At 36.5% G+C, this 22,299-nt stretch overlaps 1 protein-coding gene across 1 annotated transcript in view; it reads right to left on the bottom strand.

The window, feature by feature from the left end:
• Positions 1-1,435: 1,435 nt before the first annotated feature.
• The window catches only part of ppp2r2ab (protein phosphatase 2, regulatory subunit B, alpha b), a 24,897-nt gene continuing 4,033 nt past the window's right edge, over positions 1,436-22,299 (bottom strand). The window contains exons 3-11 of the mRNA XM_016557643.1: positions 19,861-19,938; positions 17,229-17,326; positions 16,973-17,138; positions 14,460-14,572; positions 12,180-12,357; positions 11,854-12,018; positions 11,559-11,728; positions 7,696-7,787; positions 1,436-2,685 (exon numbers count right to left, since the gene is read on the bottom strand). Of these exons, the coding sequence (XP_016413129.1) occupies positions 2,406-2,685; positions 7,696-7,787; positions 11,559-11,728; positions 11,854-12,018; positions 12,180-12,357; positions 14,460-14,572; positions 16,973-17,138; positions 17,229-17,326; positions 19,861-19,938 (1,340 nt within the window). The 3' untranslated portion in view covers positions 1,436-2,405. The remainder of the gene's footprint in view (positions 2,686-7,695; positions 7,788-11,558; positions 11,729-11,853; positions 12,019-12,179; positions 12,358-14,459; positions 14,573-16,972; positions 17,139-17,228; positions 17,327-19,860; positions 19,939-22,299) is intronic.

The raw sequence follows: 22,299 nt of genomic DNA, 5'->3' as shown, positions 1-22,299 counted from the left end.
AGAAATCGAATATTCAAGCTGTTTATTAATTTTTCCACCCATGAAGGAAAAACGAAAATTTAAGCTGAATTCTCGGTTTTCGTTTTTTTGGAAAAAAACGAAAAAGGAGCCGTTTTCTCATTTTTCTACTTTCAATATTAAATCAAAAAACGAATGATACACTGATTCACCCCCTTCAATCCGATCGAAATTTCATTCCGATCGATTAAGGTGTTTACATGAAGGTTTTTCAGTTCGATTGAGCCGTCAATCCGATTACAAATGGATTATTTGGTTTCATGTAAACATAGATACTGGTAACAAATTGCAAACTTTAGCCATTGAATTTTATGTGCATCTATGGTTCAGATAACAACTGTTCTCCCATATTTTGACGTATATTTGAGTGAAACGGCTTATCGAAAAAACTTAATATACACTTGATTCTAGCACTAAATTGGTTGCTGATTGGATGAAGGTAGAAAACTATGCATGGATGATCTGTTCACAATTAGATCAATAATATACATTTACAAAATAGATAAGGTTACTGTTATTATGATTTTCATTTGAACAGTAAAGTCGTCATTCTGACCATTCATTGTAAGATAGTATTTTATAAAAATAAAAAAAAATAGAATGTCTAAGAGTACGTTTACACAACAGTTGTGTAATAAAAATTAAAAAGTTTGACAGATGAAACAATCGACATTCACATAGATCCATGAAAACAAATAAAAACACTGTATTATCCATGCCAGGCAAGTAGTTGGCGATGGCTCTTTGTAAAGAAACTAGACATGCCTGCACAAATACCTAGAGACACGTAATATGCATAACATCACCTTTTTCACAAATTTTGGTTTTTATAGTTCACACAGAGACGATAATAGTGTCGTTTTCAAAAACTTGCACTTTGAAACCCATTTTTAAAAGTTTGCATTTTCAGGCTCTGAAAACATCGTTGTTTAAATGAACAGCCAAAACCCATATTTTCTGTTTTTAGTTGAAAAAAGTATTGTGCAAACGCCCCCTGAGACTAAATTTACTAATTTTTAGTAAAACTTCAGTTGGTACCAATGACTAATGGAAATGATAAAACAGCTTGCCATACATCCCTGGCATGTTGAGGTCTCATTTTGTGGGCATATTTCTGCCCTCACCATGCTGTTTTAAAAAAAAAAAATTTTTTAAAGTTTAATCTGGTATTAAAAAGATCCGATCAATGTTGTTAATCTATTATGATCTTATAAATCTGAGAGTGGATATTTAGCTCCAAAATCCTTGAAGCAATGTTTAAAATCATCATATATGCAAATGGTCAACTACAGAACATCCCTCATGGTCCTCAAAAGCCTTTAATATCCTATATATTAGTTTGACGTTACACTCAAAAAGCTTTTCAGTTTTGCACCAGGCATGCTTTGCAAATTCAAAGAAGAGGACACGACTCTTGTTTAATTGTTTGTTCCGTTTATAAATACCATTTTGATATCATAATCTCTATAATCTTTCTCAACTTGTAACTCTTGAGATAGAGAGAGTGAAGACAGAAATCGGGCATGGATCACAAAGGAAAATAAACCTTGTAAGGCTGAATGACTCGTACATGAGCGAGCAGTCCAACTGGAGTGTATGTGCTTGAACAAGTGTAGATTTTAAACTACTACAGCAAACACGGCAATGCCGTCTGTGCCACAAAAACAAAAAAAAAAGAACAGGAAAAGCTCTTTGGGCTGATGTGATGGTGAGTGTGTGGATATCTGAAAAGAAACAGCCGAAACCTTTTGTAGCTGTAATGGAGTGTAACGGGACAGTATGAAATGTAATAAGTAGTGAGCTAAAAAAAAAAGATCAAAAAAAAAAAAAAAGAAACACTCATTCTTGAAACAGAATTAAAACAAACTAAACAACTTGGTAGTTTCTCTGAGAAGGTTAAAAACGGTTACAATGGCACGAAAAACATATGGAGGATTAAAGGACACAGGGACACATCCACATGAGTTCAAATTAGTTTTTATACAGACAACTTGAATAAACCAAAGCCAAAAAACAAAAGAGAAAAAAAAAAGCGCATGGTTGAAATCTGTCAGATTGCCGCCCATTTCGTCCCTGGGCTCAGACTTGTGGGTAAAGGGAAACGGATGGAAGGTACAGACACAGATTGGCACAACATCACCAGAGCAAGGTGCGTGTCATGGTGCCACAGAGGCCGAGGCCAGGTTGCGCTCTTCTCCAGACCAGTTTGAACCAGTTTACTCAGTATTGGCAGACGCTAGTTGGCTCGACTAGTTCATTCTGTCCTGGAGTAGGCCAAGGTTGGTTATGTGATGATGGTGGCTGTCACAGAAATGATTTTTGCTAGTTCTTTATTTCATTTTCACAGAGAGAGAGAGGTTCGGAGGTTTTCTTTCCCCATGACAGTATTAGTTCACTTTTTCCTGGAAGATGTAGAGGTTGTTGGTGGTTGCCACGGCGATGATATTTTCCTGCGGGTGCCAGGCGGTGTGTAGGATCTTCTTGTTGAAGTCCAGGCTGTCCACGCTGATCTCATCCTTCTTTCGCTTGCCGCCCGCGCAAACCCTGCGCGGCTTCAGGACCTGCCGGGGCTTGCAGCTCTCGCGCGAAGCCTCCAGGGTGACGTCCCGCCGCTGGCTGCGGTCCAACATTCGGAAGAAGTTGTTGTAGGATCCAGTCATCACCACGCTAGGACAAAAGAATTGAACCGGAAACACAATAGCGTTAATAAACATCACTGTAAACATGATTGGAATTTTAATGGTAAAAGACTATAAAATGCTATGTTAAAATGTTCAAAAGACCAGCCTTTTATTATTTTGTCTTGAATGTCACTTTTGATCAATTTAATGCATACTTGCTAAATAAAAGTATTAATAAAATAATGATTTATATATCCCTATCTATAAGAAGACATTTTAGGTAATTTTACAGTAAAATACTCTTAAATGTACAGTTTTTAGAAGTGAAAAAGTACAAATTACCATATAACTTAGTGACAAAATGTAAATTTGACATTATCTGAATCCCAGCTAACATCTGATGCTTTCACATTGAAATAAGTATCATCTTTCATTTTTCCTTTTTTTCAATTATGTATATTAGTGTTTTGATACACCTTGTGTTAATGTTTATTGCATTATTTTAGTGTCATGTTTGTCACCATGATGGTGTTTTGTGTTTGTTTACATGACACTGAGCGCACCTTCTAAATATTAGCATTTACCTCAGCTTGTGGAGAAGGTACTGATAACCTTTGATTTCTCTTTATCAAAGTTTATGAAATACTTAAAAAAAAAAACACAAAGTTAAATCTGTCAAACTTACAAAAAAAAAAAAACGCTACTGTATTTTTATGTTAAGTTCTAGCATCCACAGCTGCCGTTTTTTTAGGGATGCATCGATCCGATACTCAGTATCAGTATCGGCTCCGATACTGGCATTTTCTGCTGGATCGGGTATCAGTCAGACAAGACCGATCCAAATCCGATATTGTGCATACTATTGTGACGATCAGGTTTAGATCGGATCAATTTTGGAAAAAAAATGGTATCGTTGCATCCATAATTTTTTTTTGTTTGTTTTTTTTGTTTTTAAGTAAAATTCACACCTAGGGGTGTGAACCTACACTGGTCTCACGGTTTGGTTCGATTACAATTATCATGTCATCGATTCGGTTCAATTCGATATCACGATGCACTGCATCCTCAATTTTCAATTGTACTTCACATGTATAGCCTACAATTTTGTCAATAAATACAAGCAGTCAGATATATGAACTGAACCTTTAATTTGACCTGCTCAAAGAAAACATGCTTCTTGAATGTATAATTTTTGGTGAAAACGGCTGACGTGGTTTTTCAAGTTAGTGGTATTACCATAGATATATATACGTAGATGCCTCATTAGCGACTGTTTCTATGGGCGGCGATATGTAAGCCATCTGCCAATTTTGGAATGGTCTGCGAACCCTCGAGCACATGTTGACTGTGTGCGTCTACAACAGCAAGTTATATGCATGTATATCTTTGAATATTCATTGATTATTATGGTGAATGACGGCAAGTTGACCGTTCCAAAATGGCAGACGCATCAACGTATCTGGAGCGGTCAAATAGGGCATCTATACATATCTATGGGTATTACCCCCTGCATATTTTATTTGTGCATGACATGATTTACACGCAGCGTGTGTCTTCTCCAGGTCGTGCTAACCAGGTTGTGCATAAAAGCCAAAATGTGCCCAGATGTCGGCTTTTAAAGTAGTTGGAGCATTTTTAATTACTCGCACTTGTGTCTCGCCTCCCTCCGTCATTGTATGCTACCGCGACAAAGCACGCATGCGGCAAATGACGTCAGAAAAGCGTCAGTACGTTATAATCGGTTATGGTCTATTACTGAACCGATACTGAATCGTCCTCATCTGCATCGCGATGCATCGTAGAAACTATTAATTTCGACACCCCTAGTGCTGCCTCAGCTAGTTCTAGGCTAGTAATGGGAAAACTGCAGATTTCTAGGAATGGAACAGGACGGTTGGCTAGTAGTCCAATTATAGGCCTGATTGAAGTTGGTGACTAATTTAGTTGAGGAAGAATGTGTTCGATAGCACTAACATGTCTTCATGACATGCTAACCCAATCTTCCACTGCCCTTGACCAGCATTCAGTCTGTCTGAGAGTGATTAGAGGTTCCCTCCAGATAAGAGCCAGTCTGGGCCCCAACGGAGTCACGCAGGCACAGCGGCTGGCCTAAATGTTGACTGCCACTTTACTGACTGACTGATGGTCAGCTTTTAAATCTCAGGAAGTATGTCTTAAATAGAAAATGATCCTTTATTACAGAGGTACCTACAATAACTCAAACTTCATCTTGAATTTGTCTCATAACTATACATGGCGGTTTAATGCTTGCTTCTACATTTTACCCTGCTGTATTCTCAAAACATGCAAAAAAAAAGAATGAAGATAACTTGATAGAACCAGAAATATTTCTGTACTCTCCTAAACTCTGTTATTCATAATTTATTTATGATCCTTCAGAAATCATTCTAATATGCTGATTTGCTGCTCAAGAAACATTTCTTATTATCAATGTTGAAAACAGCTGTGCTGCTTAATATGTTTGTGATATGTACTCAGATTCTTGGATAAATATAAAGTTCAACTGAAAAATATGAAAATCATTACGAAGCCCAACATTTTTTAACAGTAACAAAGAGCAATACCTGTATGTGAATCTTGACTCCTGATTTGGGGGGAAAAAAGATTTTGTGGGAAACTAGTTGTATAGAACTGGAATAACAACAGAGCACCATTTTACTCTGCTGATAAATGCAACGTCGCTGCTTCTAGACACTCTTAGTCCACTAGACACACAGACCCATATTTTGCTGACACTTTTATTTGAGTCTGAGAGCGTAAGCTAGTGGTACTTTGTGGGGCTTGGCAGACAGGAAGACGCGAACCAAGCCCTGGGCGAGGACCTCTCCCCCTCCGCCGCCTCCAGTCTTCGAGATCTCCACCCAGAACCGCTTTGCTCCCCTCCGCAAGATGGAATAATTGGAATCTTTTCTGGGAGCATCCTAGGCTTTTTCGCGCTGATGGCCTGCACCCCAGCAGAGTCGGAGCGGAACTCCTGCCGGACAACATCTCCAGGACGCTACACTCCATATGAATAGTAAGCCAATTCTCAAATAACTGCTATGATGGCTTTTGTTCTACCCGCATAATGATATAAGTACTTGCGTTGTCCAATCTATAAAGACTGTGTCTGTTCCCCCGAATAGTGAGGCCAAAATATAAATTTAATGCAGGATCTAGAAAATACCTGATCGTGATTAATCCGAAAAATAAATGAACAAAAAACATTTTTAAAGCTTGGGCTCCTAAACATTAGATCACTCGCACCCAAAGCAGTTATTGTAAATGAAATGATCACAGATAATAGTTTTGATGTACTCCGCTTGACTGAAACCTGGCTCAAACCAAATGATTAAATTAGTCTAAATGAGTCTACTCCACCAAGCTACTGTTATAAGCATGAGCCCCGTCAGACTGGTCGGGCGGTGGTGTTGCAACAATATATAGTGATATTCTGAATGTTACTCAGAAACAGGGTACAGGTTTAACTAATTCGAAATACTTCTACTTAATGTTACACTGTCAGATATGCAAAAGAAATCTCTCCTATCTCTTGCTCTGGCTACTGTGTATAGACCACCAGGGCCGTATAAAGATTTCCTAAAAGAATTTGCAGATTTCCTCTCAGACCTATTGGTTAATGTTGATAAAGCACTAATTGTCGGAGACTTTAACATTCACGTTGATGGTACAAATGATGCATTAGGACTTGCGTTTACAGACTTAATGAACTATTTTGGAGTCAAGCAAAACATAACCAGACCCACTCATCGTTTTAATCATACACTATTAACTCGTCGTTATCTCTAGGTCACATCCCAAAACCATTCAAGCTGGCGGTTATTAAGCCTCTTATTAAGAAACCACAACTAGATCCTAGTGAACTGTCAAATTACAGACACATTTCAAATCTTCCGTTTATGTCTAAAATTTTAGAAAATTGTGTCTGCTCAATTGGGCTGCTTCCTGAAAAAAAAAGATATCTATGAAGAATTTCAGTCGGGTTTCAGGCCCCATCACAGCACAGAAACTGCACTTGTTAAAATTACAAATGACTTGCTCCTTGCCACATCCCGCTCCTATAAGGTCACAAAACTCTGGACTTTTGGTAGTACCTAGGATAGCAAAGTCCACTAAAGGAGGTAGTTTTTTCATATTTGGCTCCCAAACTCTGGAACAGCCTTCCTGAAAACGTTCGGGGTTCAGACACACTCTCTCTGTTTAAATCTAGATTAAAGACACATCTCTTTAGCCAAGCATTCACATAATGTATCTCATAACTTTGTACTTCAGTTACATATGATCAAATGCACATTTTCATTCTTTTGCTTGGATTGAACATACAAGACCAGATGAAACTTCTAAATTATCTAAGCTAACAGAGTGTGTTAAAAATGTAAAAGCCTGGATGACCAATAATTTTCTCCTATTAAATTCGGACAAGACCGAGATATTACTTATTGGACCAAAAAACAATACACAGAATCTAGTAGATTACAATTAGCATCTATATGGATGCACGGTTACTTCCTCTACAGTCAAAAATTTGGGTGTTATGTTAGATAGCTTCAGTTACATCTGATCAAATGCACATTAACATTTTTTTGCTTGGGTTGAACACATCATATTTTGCTTAGTTGGAACAGCAGCTATGCTAATTTTTCTCTATTACCTTCTCTGTTTCTGCCACAGGATTGACATCCCGTGGTAACTAGGAATTACACAAGCTTCAGTCTGGATCCAGCCCTTACAAAGACCTGAGAAGAGATGATGCCAACCCCCCAGAAGACCTCAGATGATGCCAACCCTCAGACAACATACAAAACTACCAAATCTTGCTATATGGACATCAACTTGAGATAGTCACCACTGATAAGCTATTACTAAATATAATGTATAATTTTAATTTTCTGTAAAGCTACTTTGCAACGATTTGCATCGTGAAAAGCGATATACAAATAAACTTGAATTGAATTGAAATTGCTCTTAAGTGTTTAAATTTAGGACACTCTTCTATTATGGAAATTATATAATACAGGCTCGTGAAAAGTCTAACCTGTCATTTCCGTTCCAGCAGCATTCAAATTTATCAAAGATGCAGTCGTTCTCATAGAGAGAACACAACTTACTCCTGAGGTACTCGTGGACCTGTGGAAGACAAAAACACAACACTATGATCTCCAGTATTAACTTTCACTGCTGTATCAGAGGCAATAAATCAACCTGATGCTCATGTACAGGAAAATGACTCCGTAATCCATGATGACCTCATCCAAGTCATGAATGTTAATCAGAAATATCTGGGTGTGTCAAGATACTCCCAATCGGTTGAGGCAAAACTGCTGACTTGTAGGTTCAACCTTAATCCTACACTTTTAAATAGTGCAGGTAGCGCCCCCTAATGTTGACTAAAGTAGTCTTTTTATACATATACTTTTTAATATAGAAATTTCTGTTTTAATTGTCTGTTAAGAGTGATGAATGAGTGACAGCAAAACCCAGAAGACTAATTTTCCTAAGGGTTTTTATAATGGGGTTTTTCAATTCATGAGTAAAATAAGGTTTGTGGGAAACGTAACTTGATGATACTTAGATGTTTTGTTGTAAAACGTAAACTAAACATATATACTTATTACAGACATACATTAAAAAAAAAATGAACATAACTGTTTCGAAATTCACAATGTGTTGTAGAGCAAAATACCCATGTATTGTCAATTTAAATTTTCCACATTAAATATATACATTACATTCTAAAATGCTGATTTGCTGCGCAAGAATAATTTCTTATGAATTTTGATGGGAAAACAGTTGGCTGCTTATTATTTTGGTTGAAACAGTGATTTATTTTTTTAAACCAATATAATTTTTTCCAGGATTCTTTGATGACGTGTGTGTGTGTATGAGAGAGACTGTCTGTCTGTGTGTGTCTGTCTGTCTATCCATACATACATATATTTGAATGATATCCATCTTACAATTTTTCTTTTAAATTACTTTTTTTTTTTTATCAGACTCCTGTTTAGGTTCAGTAATTTCAATTTATTGGTAATGACAATGCTATTATTAGTCAGTTATTGAAATGCCTTACTTTCAAAAATGTCACTTCAGTCAATTCATTGGTATTTAAAGGGATAGTTCACCCAAAAACGAAAATTCTGTCATCAATTACTCACCTAGCCTATACGTATAACAGTTCGTTCTGATCCTCGAATCCGACTGGACAAGAGACTTTCTATTGATATTTCCACCTGTCTGTTTAGGCTTGTTAAGTGCAAATCTACGGAGCATCTGTACAAATCATAATGGTACACATTATGTTATCATTACTAACTTATTTAATATTCAGTACACATGCACGAAGTGTAAAACGAGAAGGGCATAACCCCATGAAAAAAGAAAACACGCAAAAATCGCGGTTGCTGCGGTTCTATCTGGCTCTATCTTATCGCGACAGCCCCATCCATGTGACATCAGGGGTTCAACGGTAATTTCACAAAGTTACGAGAATACTTTTTGTGCGCAAAGAAAACAATAACAATTTTTGCTGAACGTAATCAGCGCTGTTCACGTTCAGTAGACAGCGTGCGCATGCTGAACGTAAACAATGCTCATTACGTTGATTTCGTTCTGGGGTACTCTCCAAATGGTGGAAGATGGTAACTCGGGGAGAAGAACTGTTGAATGAATTATGTTATTATTGTTTTCTTTGCGAACATAAGTATTCTCGTAGCTTCGTAAAATTACTGACCCTCCATAGACAGCAAGGATATTACCACGATCAACACACAAAAACGTAGCAAGGACATCAGTAAAATAGTTCATGATGCTCATTACGTTGATTTCGTTCTGGGGTACTCTCCAAATGGTGGAAGATGGTAACTCGGGGAGAAGAACTGTTGAATGAATTATGTTATTATTGTTTTCTTTGCGAACATAAGTATTCTCGTAGCTTCGTAAAATTACGGTTGAACCCCTGATGTCACATGGACTATTTTACCGATGTCCTTGCTACGTTTCTGTGCGTTGATCGTGGTAATATCATTGCTGTCTATGGAGGGTCAGAGAGCTCTCAGATTTAGGGATGTTCATATTGACCGTTTAACTGTTAACTGAAAGAAAGAATTTTAACCAATTAATACTATAAGTTATACGGTTTAAAATGTTTTTTTTTCCACAAATATTTTTAAGTTTGCTGCATGGTAAAAGAAAAAATAATGCTATACACAGTATTTGTTTACTCACGGGCGTGTCGACACGTGCAGCGTGCATACAGACATATTTCGCAGAGCAAGCACCTGCTTCGCCTTCACTTAGTTAACTGATGTAGTATATGTAACACAATGGCAAGTGGCAATATTAGATAAATGGTTATCAGAGAGTGAATCCGTGAGTGAATGTATGCAAATTCTGAATGGATTATATAGTGCGCAATGGGCGCACCCTTTATAATCACTGGAAATCTGTCACTCATCTTACTGTAGATCATTGCGATCTCACAATTAAGTTAATTAAAAATAATCAAAGAAGCTTTACACTGTACAATTAATCTCTTATTTACATCATGTCTACACTTTCTTTGTTTTAATGCGAGAATTCGCAAATGTGTAGAATTCAGAACACCGGCATTTTTGGTGGTGAGTGGATTGCGTTCATGAAATCAACAGATACATCTGTGATTGGCTATATTGCTCAATGCTGCTGCAAACACGCCGTGAATAGAAACATATGACCAGTGGATGAAAAGTCCCGAACCGCAAATTGAGAGGATTTTTGTTATGGTGTTCTGTAAAGCATGTCTGTGTGTGTCAAAATCGTGATTAAAATCGAAATTGCAAAATTGATCAAAGAAATCGCGATAGGTTTTTTTTTCGTCCATATCGCACAGCCCTAGTCTGACGGGAAAATGACTATGCCGTTCTTAAAAGCGCATAGAAGGATTCAGTGTGTGTTTTAGTTTTGTCATCTTAATTTGTTAATTATTTATTTGATATATATTTAGTGTAGGCCTACTTATTTTATTCTTTTTTAAAAAAATATTATTTAATTCAGTTTTTCTCTGTTCTCAGAAGCGCTGCTGGTGCGTGATAATCTGAGGATGTGTGAATCCAGGTTTTGCTGTTGCTCTGTATGCTGCTGTTTGCACGTTAAAAGATTTATTTGTATTTTTAATGTACCATCACAGATGCTTGTCCATTCTATTTTTATTTAATACTAATTTATTATTCTAATTTTATCAGTTAACGGTTAATGTTTGGATAAGGAGCAGCGGTTGTCGGTCAGGAAAATTAACCGAAATGAGCAGCCCTACACAGATTCCATCAAAAATATCTTCATTTGTGTTTCGAAGATGAACGAAGGTCTTACAGGTTTGGAACGACATGAGGGTGAGTAATTAATGACAATTTTCATTTTTGGGTGAACTAACCCTTTAACAAATATAATCATCTTTTGCTGCAAAAAAAGTCCACCTCTTTGGACAAGACATAGTAAACAGTTGCAAAACCACTAAATTAAATTAAATTGGTTTAATTTTTAGGTGACTTATCCCTTTAATGCTTTTTATGATTATTATGGAAATATGAAATTATTATTTTTTAAATGAAATAAAATACTATAAATTAAAAACAAAAAACTGCCAGTGGATGGCGATAAATATCTTAAGCCATTCATTTCATGATTCATGATTCAGTCATTTATTCATTCGACTGGTTTAAACGGGCGTTTAATGAAGTAAATGTTTATGAATGGGCCATTAAATCATCGGTTTTCACATTCATTCAAAAATTGTGCATTGCTTGGAAACACACTACAGCTCTGCTGTGGCTTTATAGGTAATATTTTCATTGGACAAATTGAGCAAAAACAAATGAAATGAAGATCGCTATAGCTAGTTACTCTGTCCATTTATGAACTCACCTGGTATGTCTCAACGGGTCGATTCTCCATGTTGAGATCCCAGATTTTGACGGAGAGGTAGTCTCGGGTCATCATGTAGCGGCCGTTGTGACTGAACTTCACGTCTGAGATGGAGGAGATGATTTCAGAAAAGAAAGAGCGGTTGCTGGGGTCCTCAGGTTCTTCGAACACTAGACAAAGCAGAGAAACGAACACCTTTATACGACTAACACATGACATCACAGTATACACTATTTGGAAAACAATCAAATTGGATTAAGTGGCATATATGATGCAGCCAGCACATATAACTCACATTTAGAGTGCTTGTCACAAAGTGCTGATGCACGCATGTCACATAGGCGGATGGTGCCTTTGCTGCTGCTGTAGACAAACGTGTTACATTGGTGAGGGTGGAACTCTGCGGCTGTGATCACCTCCGTCAGCTCCTCCATGTTGGCTGGTTTTATGTCCACAACGTCTGATGCAGAGTTAAAGCCACATAACGTCGCTGAACTGACACACTGAGAGGTGTCAATAGACATTTCAACATGACATTCACAACCCAAATCAACAAACACTCAACAACACAATGCTCCTTTATATCCTCCAAAATAATTCACATTTCCCTTTATAGGATACTGAAGCTGCGGTCTGTGATCTCTAAGTGCCACAGGTTGATGCGCAGGTCGTCTGCAGACAGATAGGTCTCGTTGTCGCTGTTGACCGAGATGGAGTTGATGTGGTAGGTGTGGCCGTTGGCAAAGACCCGCCGCGGACTGGCCTCCACCATGAGATCCATAGGCCTGAATACTGGCACCTGCACAAAGAGGCCAAACATAATTGCTTTTATGAATATATAACAGTCATTGAGAGCAAAAACACAAATGGAGAGCACATATTTATTTATTTAATGTTTTATTTGTTAGGGACAGATACAATAAACATAGATGAAAAGGTAAAAACAATCATCCCATGCATGTACCATAGTGCTTGTAGCCGAAGCTAATTTGCAACACTTGTCCCTAGGAGGGCTTTTATAAATTACAATTACAATAAACAAGTAGTACACAAATTTATAATATAAATACACTAAACATGACTACAGGTTTGTTGATGTATCAACCAAGATTTCGTGGCTTTATTAAAATAATTATAATTTACAGTAAATTTTAAGTAGTCAGGCAATGAATTCCAAAATTTTACACCTTTCACTGAGAGAACAGTCTGAGCAAATGATGTTTTACAATGTATGACTTTACAGTTTCCACTAGAAGCCGCTCTAGTGGATATACTGCTTCCCTGAGTCTAATGTTTAATGATTCTGTTACCGGTAATTTTCTTATTGAAAAGCATATGGACTTTGTCTTTTTAGTATTTAAAGTCAAAAAAGAGGCATCAAGCCAAGCTGACACTTTCTCTAAATTTCTTGTTAACTTTTCTTCAATTTCCATACAGTACATTCACACTACCTTTCACAATTTGGGGTTAGTAAGTTGTTTTTGTTTGTTTGTTTTTTCAGCAAGGATGCATTAAAGGGATAGTTCACCCAAAAATGAAAGTTCTGTCATTAATTACTCACCCTCATGTCGTTCCAAACCTGTAAGACCTTCATTCATCTTCGTAACACAAATTAAGATATTTTTTAAATATCTGAGAGCTCTCTGACCCTGCATAGACAGCAACACAACTGAAATGTTCCCAGGTCCACAAACGTAGCATGGACATCGGTTAAATAGTCCATGTGACATCAGTGGTTTAACTGTAAATTTTATGAAGCTACGAGAATACTTATGTGCGCAAAGAAAACAAAAATAGAGCAAGCAGACGGGATTAGGAGGATGAATAAAGTTATTATTTTCGTTTTCTTTGCACACAAAAAGTATTCTTGTAGCTTCGTAAAATTACGGTTGAACCACTGATGGGCTATTTTACCGATGTCCTTGCTACGTTTCTGAGCCTGGGAACATTTCAGTTGCGTTGCTGTCTATGCAGGGTCAGAAAGCTCTCAAAAATGTCTTAATTTGTGTTACGAAGATGAACGAAGGTCTTACAGGTTTGGAACGACATGAGGGTGAGTAATTAATGACAATTTTCATTTTTGGTGAACCGTCCCTTTAAATTGATCAAAAGTTATTTTTTTTTATGTATTTAAAAATGACTGATTTATTAGAATTTTATGTCACAAAATATTTATATATCAAATAAATGCTGCTCCTTTGAATCTTCTATTTAACTTAATATATCAGTTTCCAAAAAAATATTAAGCAGCACGACTTTTTTCTACATTGATAAAATTTCTTAAGCAGCAAATCAGCATATTAGAATGATTTCTGAAGGATCATGTGACGCTGAAAACTGGAGTAATGATTGCTGATACAGTTCTAAATTGTAATAATATATCACAATATGATTGTTTTTACGGTGTTTTATTAAAGAAAAAAATAGAAAAATATTACTAAACCCAAATGTTTGAGTGGTAGCATAAATGCATAAAAACGGTTATAATATTCACTAATCTTCGATTATTATAATATATTATTATATATGGGTAGATTTTACGTCAATACCAATGTTCTTGCGTTGGGCTGCGACGATAAATTGATGCAGAATCGATTAGTGGATCGATTCTGAGATCTTCCGAATGCATCGCGATTCTCTCTGGAATCGATTCTGAGCTTAGATTTTAACAGCAGATGGCGCTCTAATCTAGTTTTTATCCACACACTCAAATGCTCATGAAGAAGAGTGCTGAAGGGCGCTTGTGCATTCGGCTGAGTCATGTAATTTCACCTCGGCTCAGAATGCTTTTATGACACGAGATTAATGTAAACACAGCCCACTGTGAACATCTTTGTAATTCGCGTCAACCATTTCGAATGTTATTTTATTTATTATTTGGAAACAAGCATTGTTTCTCACCCGTAGAGTTGTGATGGTAGCAGCATCTCTGTAGCGCCCATCCTCCTCTTTAAGATTGTATCCCTCTGGTCTCTTGTCACGTTCACTGATCTTCCACAACTTTATAGTTTTATCTGCAATCGAAAGTACAGAATAACATCAGCTTCTAATGTGGGATCTGCCCTCTGACTCATGCTAAAAATAATTGTGAGAGCCACAAAAAAAAAACCCAAGCCTATTTCCATGAGTAATAAGAGGTAGTTTGACTGGCATAACGAATCAAGTTGACAGTTCACCAAATTTTGAAAACATCTGAACATTTTTCCCACATCTAATCTGAACTCTGTCCCACAAATATCTTCCTCCAGTGTGTGGGTGAGCTGAAGATCGGCACTCAGTCTATTCAAGTCTTAAATACACACCGGTTGCATAACACGTCGGAGAGTAGGGATGCACCGATACCACTTTTTCCAGTACTCGCCCGATACCGATACTTCTATTTTTGGTACTTGCCGATACCGAGTACCGATACCGATATTTTACCAATATTGGGTACAGAAACCAAAAGGGTATGTATAATGTTAGTTGGTTAACTTTATTTATCAAATAGATACAGTCAAGCCAAACTTTATTCAGACACCTTCAACATTTCTCACATTATCAGTTTATTCACTATAGTTTAGAAAATGGTAATAAAATATGACAAGAACTCGGTTTAGTCCAAATGATGTGTGCTAAGTGAGTGGACATCAAAGATCACACAACAGAATTGCGCGCTCTCTCTGTCTCTCTCTCTCCCTACCGTTAAGTAACTTGTGCATTGTTTTACTTACTTGTCTTTGACATATCCGACCGAACTATAAACTTTCCAATGATGTCTGTGAGAAAGGTATATTCACTCGACAAGCTCGCGCATCTGCGCCGCCGCGCGCTCAATCCACTCAGCGTGCTTTGTTAATCAGCTCGCGCACATCAGCTATACAGGCGTTAATACTGAATGTTTAACGTTATATTCATTGCATACATATACTTCGTAGTAGACATCCTTAACTCCTTTCTGCTGTCTGTTGTTCTGTTGTCGGTGTTTCTTGGTCTGAATATGGCGCTTACGTGCTGTGTGGTATCGGCGTTTGGTATCGGGGAATTTTAACGAGTACGAGTACGGGAGACCAGTATCGGGCCCGATACCGATACCAGTATCGGTATCGGTGCATCCCTATCGGAGAGTTTGTATTTTTAGACAGCATGGAGATGCATCGAGTCAGGGAAAAATCTGGAGAATTTGCAGAGCTCACATCAACTCACAGAAGTTATTAAATGCATCTCCAGTTGAAAATATCGATTTGGTATTGACTGTATTGTAAGTATAAATCAGTCTGTATAGTGCTGCACTTTTAAAGCCATAGGACCAAAAGAAGCAACCCCAAAGATTTCAAGTAATTGTTTAACATTTCAATTCAAAAGTGATTAAAAAATATTATAATAATAAATCCCAGCATGCATTGCCATATAAATTAATGATACATTAGTTTGCGTTACAGGACGGCAATTTTGCAGTTTGCAGAGACTTACAAGTTTATTTGATATTAAGGGTCATATAAAACCATATACAAGAATTAAGTCTTAATAAAAAATAATAAATAAAAGCTTTGTGTTGCTAATTGGGTATTTGTTAACAAAACAATAAATAAATAAATACATAAATATAATAAAAACTGTAGTTGTCTTGACAACAATTGATTAAAAGAATGAACCAAGACAGACATATTTTATGTTTTAAATGAACTAAATAAATTAATAATAATAAGAAAACCTAATCTACTGTATGTTTTTGTGAATCACAGTAATGTAAAACCTTGGAATTATCTGCATCTGGTAGCTATTCTCAGCAAATACTCATACACAATTAATTTTTAAATAATTTAACATGCACTTAAAAAAACAACAACAACATATAGCCCTAATAATGAATAATAAATGTAATACATATTTTTATATGACAAAGTAAAACATAATATTCATTTTTTTTTACTTAGGTTTTTATTTATTTTTTAAGTTACATATTACTTTTTTAAAGAGAATTTTAGAACTAGATTTAAAAAATGTTTTTTAAATTATTAATTAGATATATCTTTTTTGGAGGATTTTAGAATGAGAATTGTTCATTTGGCTTTTTTTAAATAATAAATTACAACGTTTTTGGGAGAATTTTTGAATTAGATTTGTACATTTTGTTTTATTTTCTTTTTGATTATAAATATCATTTTTTGGGAGAATTTTAGAATTAGATTTGTACATTTTGTTTTATTTTCTTTTTAATTATAAATATCATTTTTTGGAAGAAATGTTTGTTTTTAAATTATAAATGACATAATCTGCCATTTTATATCTAATAAACCCCCAGCATTTCTATTATGAACTCCTAGGGTTCAAGGTTCACATTACATATTCATCTCCATCCTTCAGTAAAATAAAGAGATTTGATTGGTCTGCGCTAACAGTAAGACTCCACAGAGCCCCACTGCTCTACTAACCATTTGTGGACAACAAAAATTGTGCAGCGTTCTTTTGTGGTAGCCAGCGGATCTTGTTAATCTTTTCCTCGATTTCCAAGCTCTTCAGGTAGTCGAACTCAGGCTCGTGGCTCTGAAATGTGCTGTAAACATTGTATTCACTACGGCACTGTGGCTGACTCTTGTTCTGCAAAAAGAAAATCACGTTTTTGTGAGAAAGACATAAGCGGGAATGAAAGCGGATATAATGTTACTATGAAACGGCCTGATCCTTCACCTCAGTCTCTTGCTGGAAGATGACAACTCGACCGCCTTTATCCCCTGTGGCTAGCAGCTCCCCTGAGTGGTTGAACTCCACAGTAGAGATGATATCGGCTGTAGGACGGGCAGAAACAGACACATCTGTCAGATTTCCTCCACCCTCGTCCCCCCAAAAGATATATACAACTGATCCTTCTCAACAGCCACTGGGATCTTGCCAAAAACACCCTCCGCCGTCGTTTTCTAAAGTGTTTTTGAAAAATCACATACCCTGCCTTTAATGTGCAATTTGCTTCAAACACATTAAGCCTCAAAAGTCAGAGAGTCACTGACTGACTCAACGAGATGAATCTTTAAATAAAAAGGCACCATGACACGCAGATCTGTAACCCAGATTCCTGCCGCAATATATGCTCCTGAGACGATGGGCTGTAGACTGACTCACAGCAATTTAACCCTTTATAAACCAGTAGAGCAGAAGAAAGCAGGAGAAAAGCAGAATGCAACGGCCCTTTGTTTAAGTCTGACCTCCCTGGGGGCCAAAACTGAAAAAGTCACTGAATCAAGCCAGAAGACTTTGATAAGAGGCCTGTAAAATACAAACTGGAGACTTGAGGTGAAGATCTGCTTGGACTTTAGGTTTGCATAAGAACTTTCTTTTTATCCATGTGGCATCATGAAATATTAAAAATTTACAGCTATAATTGACAGGCAGTAGGGCTGGGTGATATATTGAATATTTATGATATATTCTGTGTAATATAATTGGGTGTAATAATATATTGTGTCACAATATGTCACAATACAAAAATGCAAGAAAACGACAATGTATTGTGTAAAGTTCACCCAAAATGAAAGTTTAGACATTTAATTTAGGATTTTATTTAAACAAAAACACGGATAAACTAACTAATAAACGTTTTAAACGTATGTTGTCAGGGAGAGACAATATATTTCTGTATTTTTAGTCAAGCAGAACCACAAATATTTCTATTCTTGTAAATGAATGGTACTTTTTGTTAACTGTTTATTGTATGTCTTAGAAGTAATAATAAAAAGTAACATTTAAACTCTATTCCGGCTTTGTTAAAGTATTGTGAGAGTACTGTATTGTATTTTGAGATCACCATCACGTTTTGAACCAAATCATGACACGAGTGTATTGTTACACACCTATATTCTATATTTTGTCTGTTATATAATTAACCAACATCATGAATAGTATGAAATTTTTGGGTCATGAAGTTTACTGAAAATAGACTGGTGTCAGTAGACTAGTTTCTCATCTAGACCGTTTTTCTGCATTTTTGCAATGATTTTGAAGGAAAATCTGTTTAAACATGGAAAAATGGATTTAGAGGGTTAGTTCACCCAAAAATTGAAAATTCTGTCATTAATTACTTGTTCTAAACCCATAAGACCTCCATTCATCTTCGTAAACAGCGTATGCTATTCTGTGACAGCTGCGTCACGCGGATACATTTTCTACGTTGTTTACGCTTTGATTTGAATGAAAACAGCATATCCGCGTGATGCAGCTGACACAGAATAGCGTACGCTGTTTGCGTTCAGTGGATATTCTCCAAAATGGCACCAGGGTGACGCGGACGAGACGAATTCTTGAATAAAGTCGTTATTTTTGTTTTCTTTGCGTACAAAAAGTATTCTCGTAGCTTCGTAAAATTACGGTTGATCCCCTGATGTCACATGGATTATTTTACCGATCTCCTTGTTACGTTTCTGGACCTTGATCGTGGTAATTACATTGCTGTCTATGGGAGGGTCAGAGAGCTCTCAGAATTCATTAAAAATATCTTAATTTGTGTCCTTACGGGTTTAGAACGACATGAGGGTAAGTAATTAATGACAGAATTTTCATATTTGGGTGAACTATCCCTTTAAACATGTGTTAAGCACAGCTGAAAGTATTACATTACTGGCAGCACAAAGCAAGATTAAATTAGCCAAACTATTTATGAGGCTTCTTATAAATACTAGAAGATTGGAATATTTCCATTTTCTGATTTAACTCTCAGTCGCAAACATGCAGAGAGCTGCATTCATCATGTTTTAATCAACCCATTCAAATTAGATTATCTTGTGGGAAAAAAAAAATCATGAAATTCACCATGGAGTATTACATTCTTTTTTTCTGTAAAAATGTATGATCATAAATATTTATATTCATATAAATGGAAAAAATATTTAAAAAAAATACTTATATTATATTAATAATCATTATATAAATGTAAGGGTGTATATTAAATTTCTAGTAGATTCCAATAAGCCAATAATTTTTCTCATGTGACGGCTGATAACAGATAAATGCACATGCACAATTAAATACACAATATCAACTGACAAAAAAAAAAGTTGAAATATTGTGAACGGATGGCTTCAACAAAAGCATCATTCATTAAAAACACCGGAGCTCACAACAGGTCTGTCTTTAAAGGTTTATAAGCTATCATAAAAATCTATTTGCTTATGGAGAAAGAGGATGGTTTTTACTTCTGGATCCCAACTGTTGCACTCTATAGTGTCTATCATGTCACTAACGTCTTTTGCACACTTTTGACTCTCCACATAAAGTCTGGTCCATAAATCGCCTGATTAGACTGGAAGAGACTATTCAGACAGGTACTCACCTTCGGCTACGTCATCATCGATCGCACCTTTCACTTGTGAAAAGCACCACTGCACATCGTTTCCCCCGCCTCCGGCTCCTGAAACCACAAAACGCCAGTTAAACTTTGTTGCAGCCCACATAGAAAAATTAACCTTGGACAAGGCTGGGTAAGATATTTTTGATGCTTTTAGAAATCTCAAATCTATTAGGAACTTTTAACTGACCGTTCGCAAAGACTCACCCTCCTTAGTTACTGTTGCTATCCCCGACAAACAATGCCGCTCTCACACGACACACGTTCTCACGCAGTGAAAAATACGTTGCAGAGCAAAGAGGAAACTGACAACGTGCAGACAGACAATACAGAGGCAGGCTACTTCTGATATGAAACAAGGTCTCAGGACTCTCAGCTTTCAAATTTTGTAATTTTTAAAGAAATTCACACTCAGTATGTTAACTTAAGCGCTGCAAGCCATGCAAATGCGGCGGGCATGACAGATTTTCTGGTACGCAAAACAAGTACTTTAAAGGGATAGTTCACCCAAAAATGAAAATTTGATGTTTATCTGCTTACCCCCAGGGTATCCAAGATGTAGGTGACTTTGTTTCTTCAGTAGAACACATTTGATGATTTTTAAGTCCAACCGTTGGGAGTCTATCAGTTTTATAATGCATGGCAATGGTAACAACATCTGTGAGAGTAAAAAAAACATGCACAGACAAATCCAAATTAAACCTTGCGGCTCGTGACGACACATTGATGTCCTAAGACACGAAACGATCGGTTTGTGCCAGAAACCGAACAGTATTTATATCATTTTTTACCTCTAATTCACCACTATGTCCAACTGCATTGGGCACGCGCAGGCACCCTGTGCGTGAGGTGTGTACGCGCTCTGGCGTAGTTTACTCAAATGTGTTCTACTGAAGAAACAAAGTCACCTACATCTTGGATGCCCTGGGGGTAAGCAGATAAACATCAAATTTTCATTTTTGGGTGAACTATCCCTTTAAAGGAATTCCTTAGCTTATTACCTTTACTGTGGCAGCCAACAACAGCACAGCTTAACCCTCCGCACATATTTATATTGAAAAAGTTTCAATTCAGTCGATCTTTTTACCCCGTTTTAACATGGATCTCTATGGAGACCGGCCGTAGATGCTGGGCAAGATGGCGGATAGCAGCAGCGGCACATAATTTCCGCATTCTGATTGGTCAGATCGCCTGTCAATCAAGCTCTTTGTGAACGGTCAATTTGCTGACATTCTCTAGTATTGGATTTGATTTAAAAAGCATCTTTCTGTATGACAACAAACGAACAAAAATATAAGAGTAGTACTACAAGAAAGATGCACAGTAGGAATTCACAGTAGGAAATAAGGCAGCACATTCTCATCTGACTAAAATTTGCCCTTTCATCACACAAAAAAGAAAACAATGAAAATACTGTCTACAATCGCAATAATCCATATCAAATTTAAATGACAGCTCTTGCATCATTTTTTAATGAGAGGAGAAATGGGCTGAGGCAACTCCCGAGTGGCCGTTTGAGGCAGCGCCAAACTGGTTGGGTTTGTTCACGAGACAAGTGACTACAGGAGACCCAATAAGAGGAACAACAACCGCCCTAGTATGAGTTAGAAGGCTAGCAGAGGTGAACAGTATTTGAGTAGAGTACTTCACTACTATACTTGAGTATCATTTGGAGAAATTTTTACTTTACTAGAGTTCTGTTAAAACCAATAGGAGGGAACAAATTATTATATCAAGCATACAATTTACTTAAAATTATGGAATGAATGATCTTTTTCTTAATTACATTTACAAGGAAAAAAATACTTTTTTTTTTACTCCACCAAAATTTCATGTAGGGCTGCAAAACGATTAATCGCGATTAATTGCATTCAAAATAAAAGTTCAACTGTATGTATGTGTACTGTGTATATTTATTATGTATATACAGTGTTGGGAAGGTTACTTTGGAAATGTAATAGGTTACAGATTACAAGTTACCCTACTTAAAATGTAATAAGTAGTGTAACTTTTCAATTACTTTATTAAAGTAATGTAACTGATTACATTTGATTACTTTTTGATTACTTTTCTAAATTTCTAATGTTTTCAACTGTTTATCATTTTCAAACATGTAAACCCGGCAGGGTAAACCTTACAGTAGTACTCAACACTGATTACTGTCACACTTCATCACTTGAATTAAGATTATATTTCAGTTTCAAATGAGACATATGATGCAAAATTCACTTTTACATGGTGTTTGCATATAATAATTTATGCATTTAGCAGACGCTTTGACTTACAGTGCATTCAGGCTACACATTTTTTACCAGTATGTGTGTTCCCTGAGAATCAAACCCACGACCTTGTGCACAGCTAACGCAATGCTCTACCACTGAGCCACAGGAACATTAATATAAATGAGCATATAAATGTATCTTA

This window comes from Sinocyclocheilus rhinocerous, unplaced genomic scaffold, assembly GCF_001515625.1.
Source record: "Sinocyclocheilus rhinocerous isolate Xijiao unplaced genomic scaffold, SAMN03320098_v1.1 scaffold287, whole genome shotgun sequence".
In the NCBI taxonomy this organism is placed as follows: Eukaryota; Metazoa; Chordata; class Actinopteri; order Cypriniformes; family Cyprinidae; genus Sinocyclocheilus; species Sinocyclocheilus rhinocerous.
Note: the sequence above shows the minus strand (reverse complement) of the source record. Positions and strands in the feature narration are given on the sequence as shown.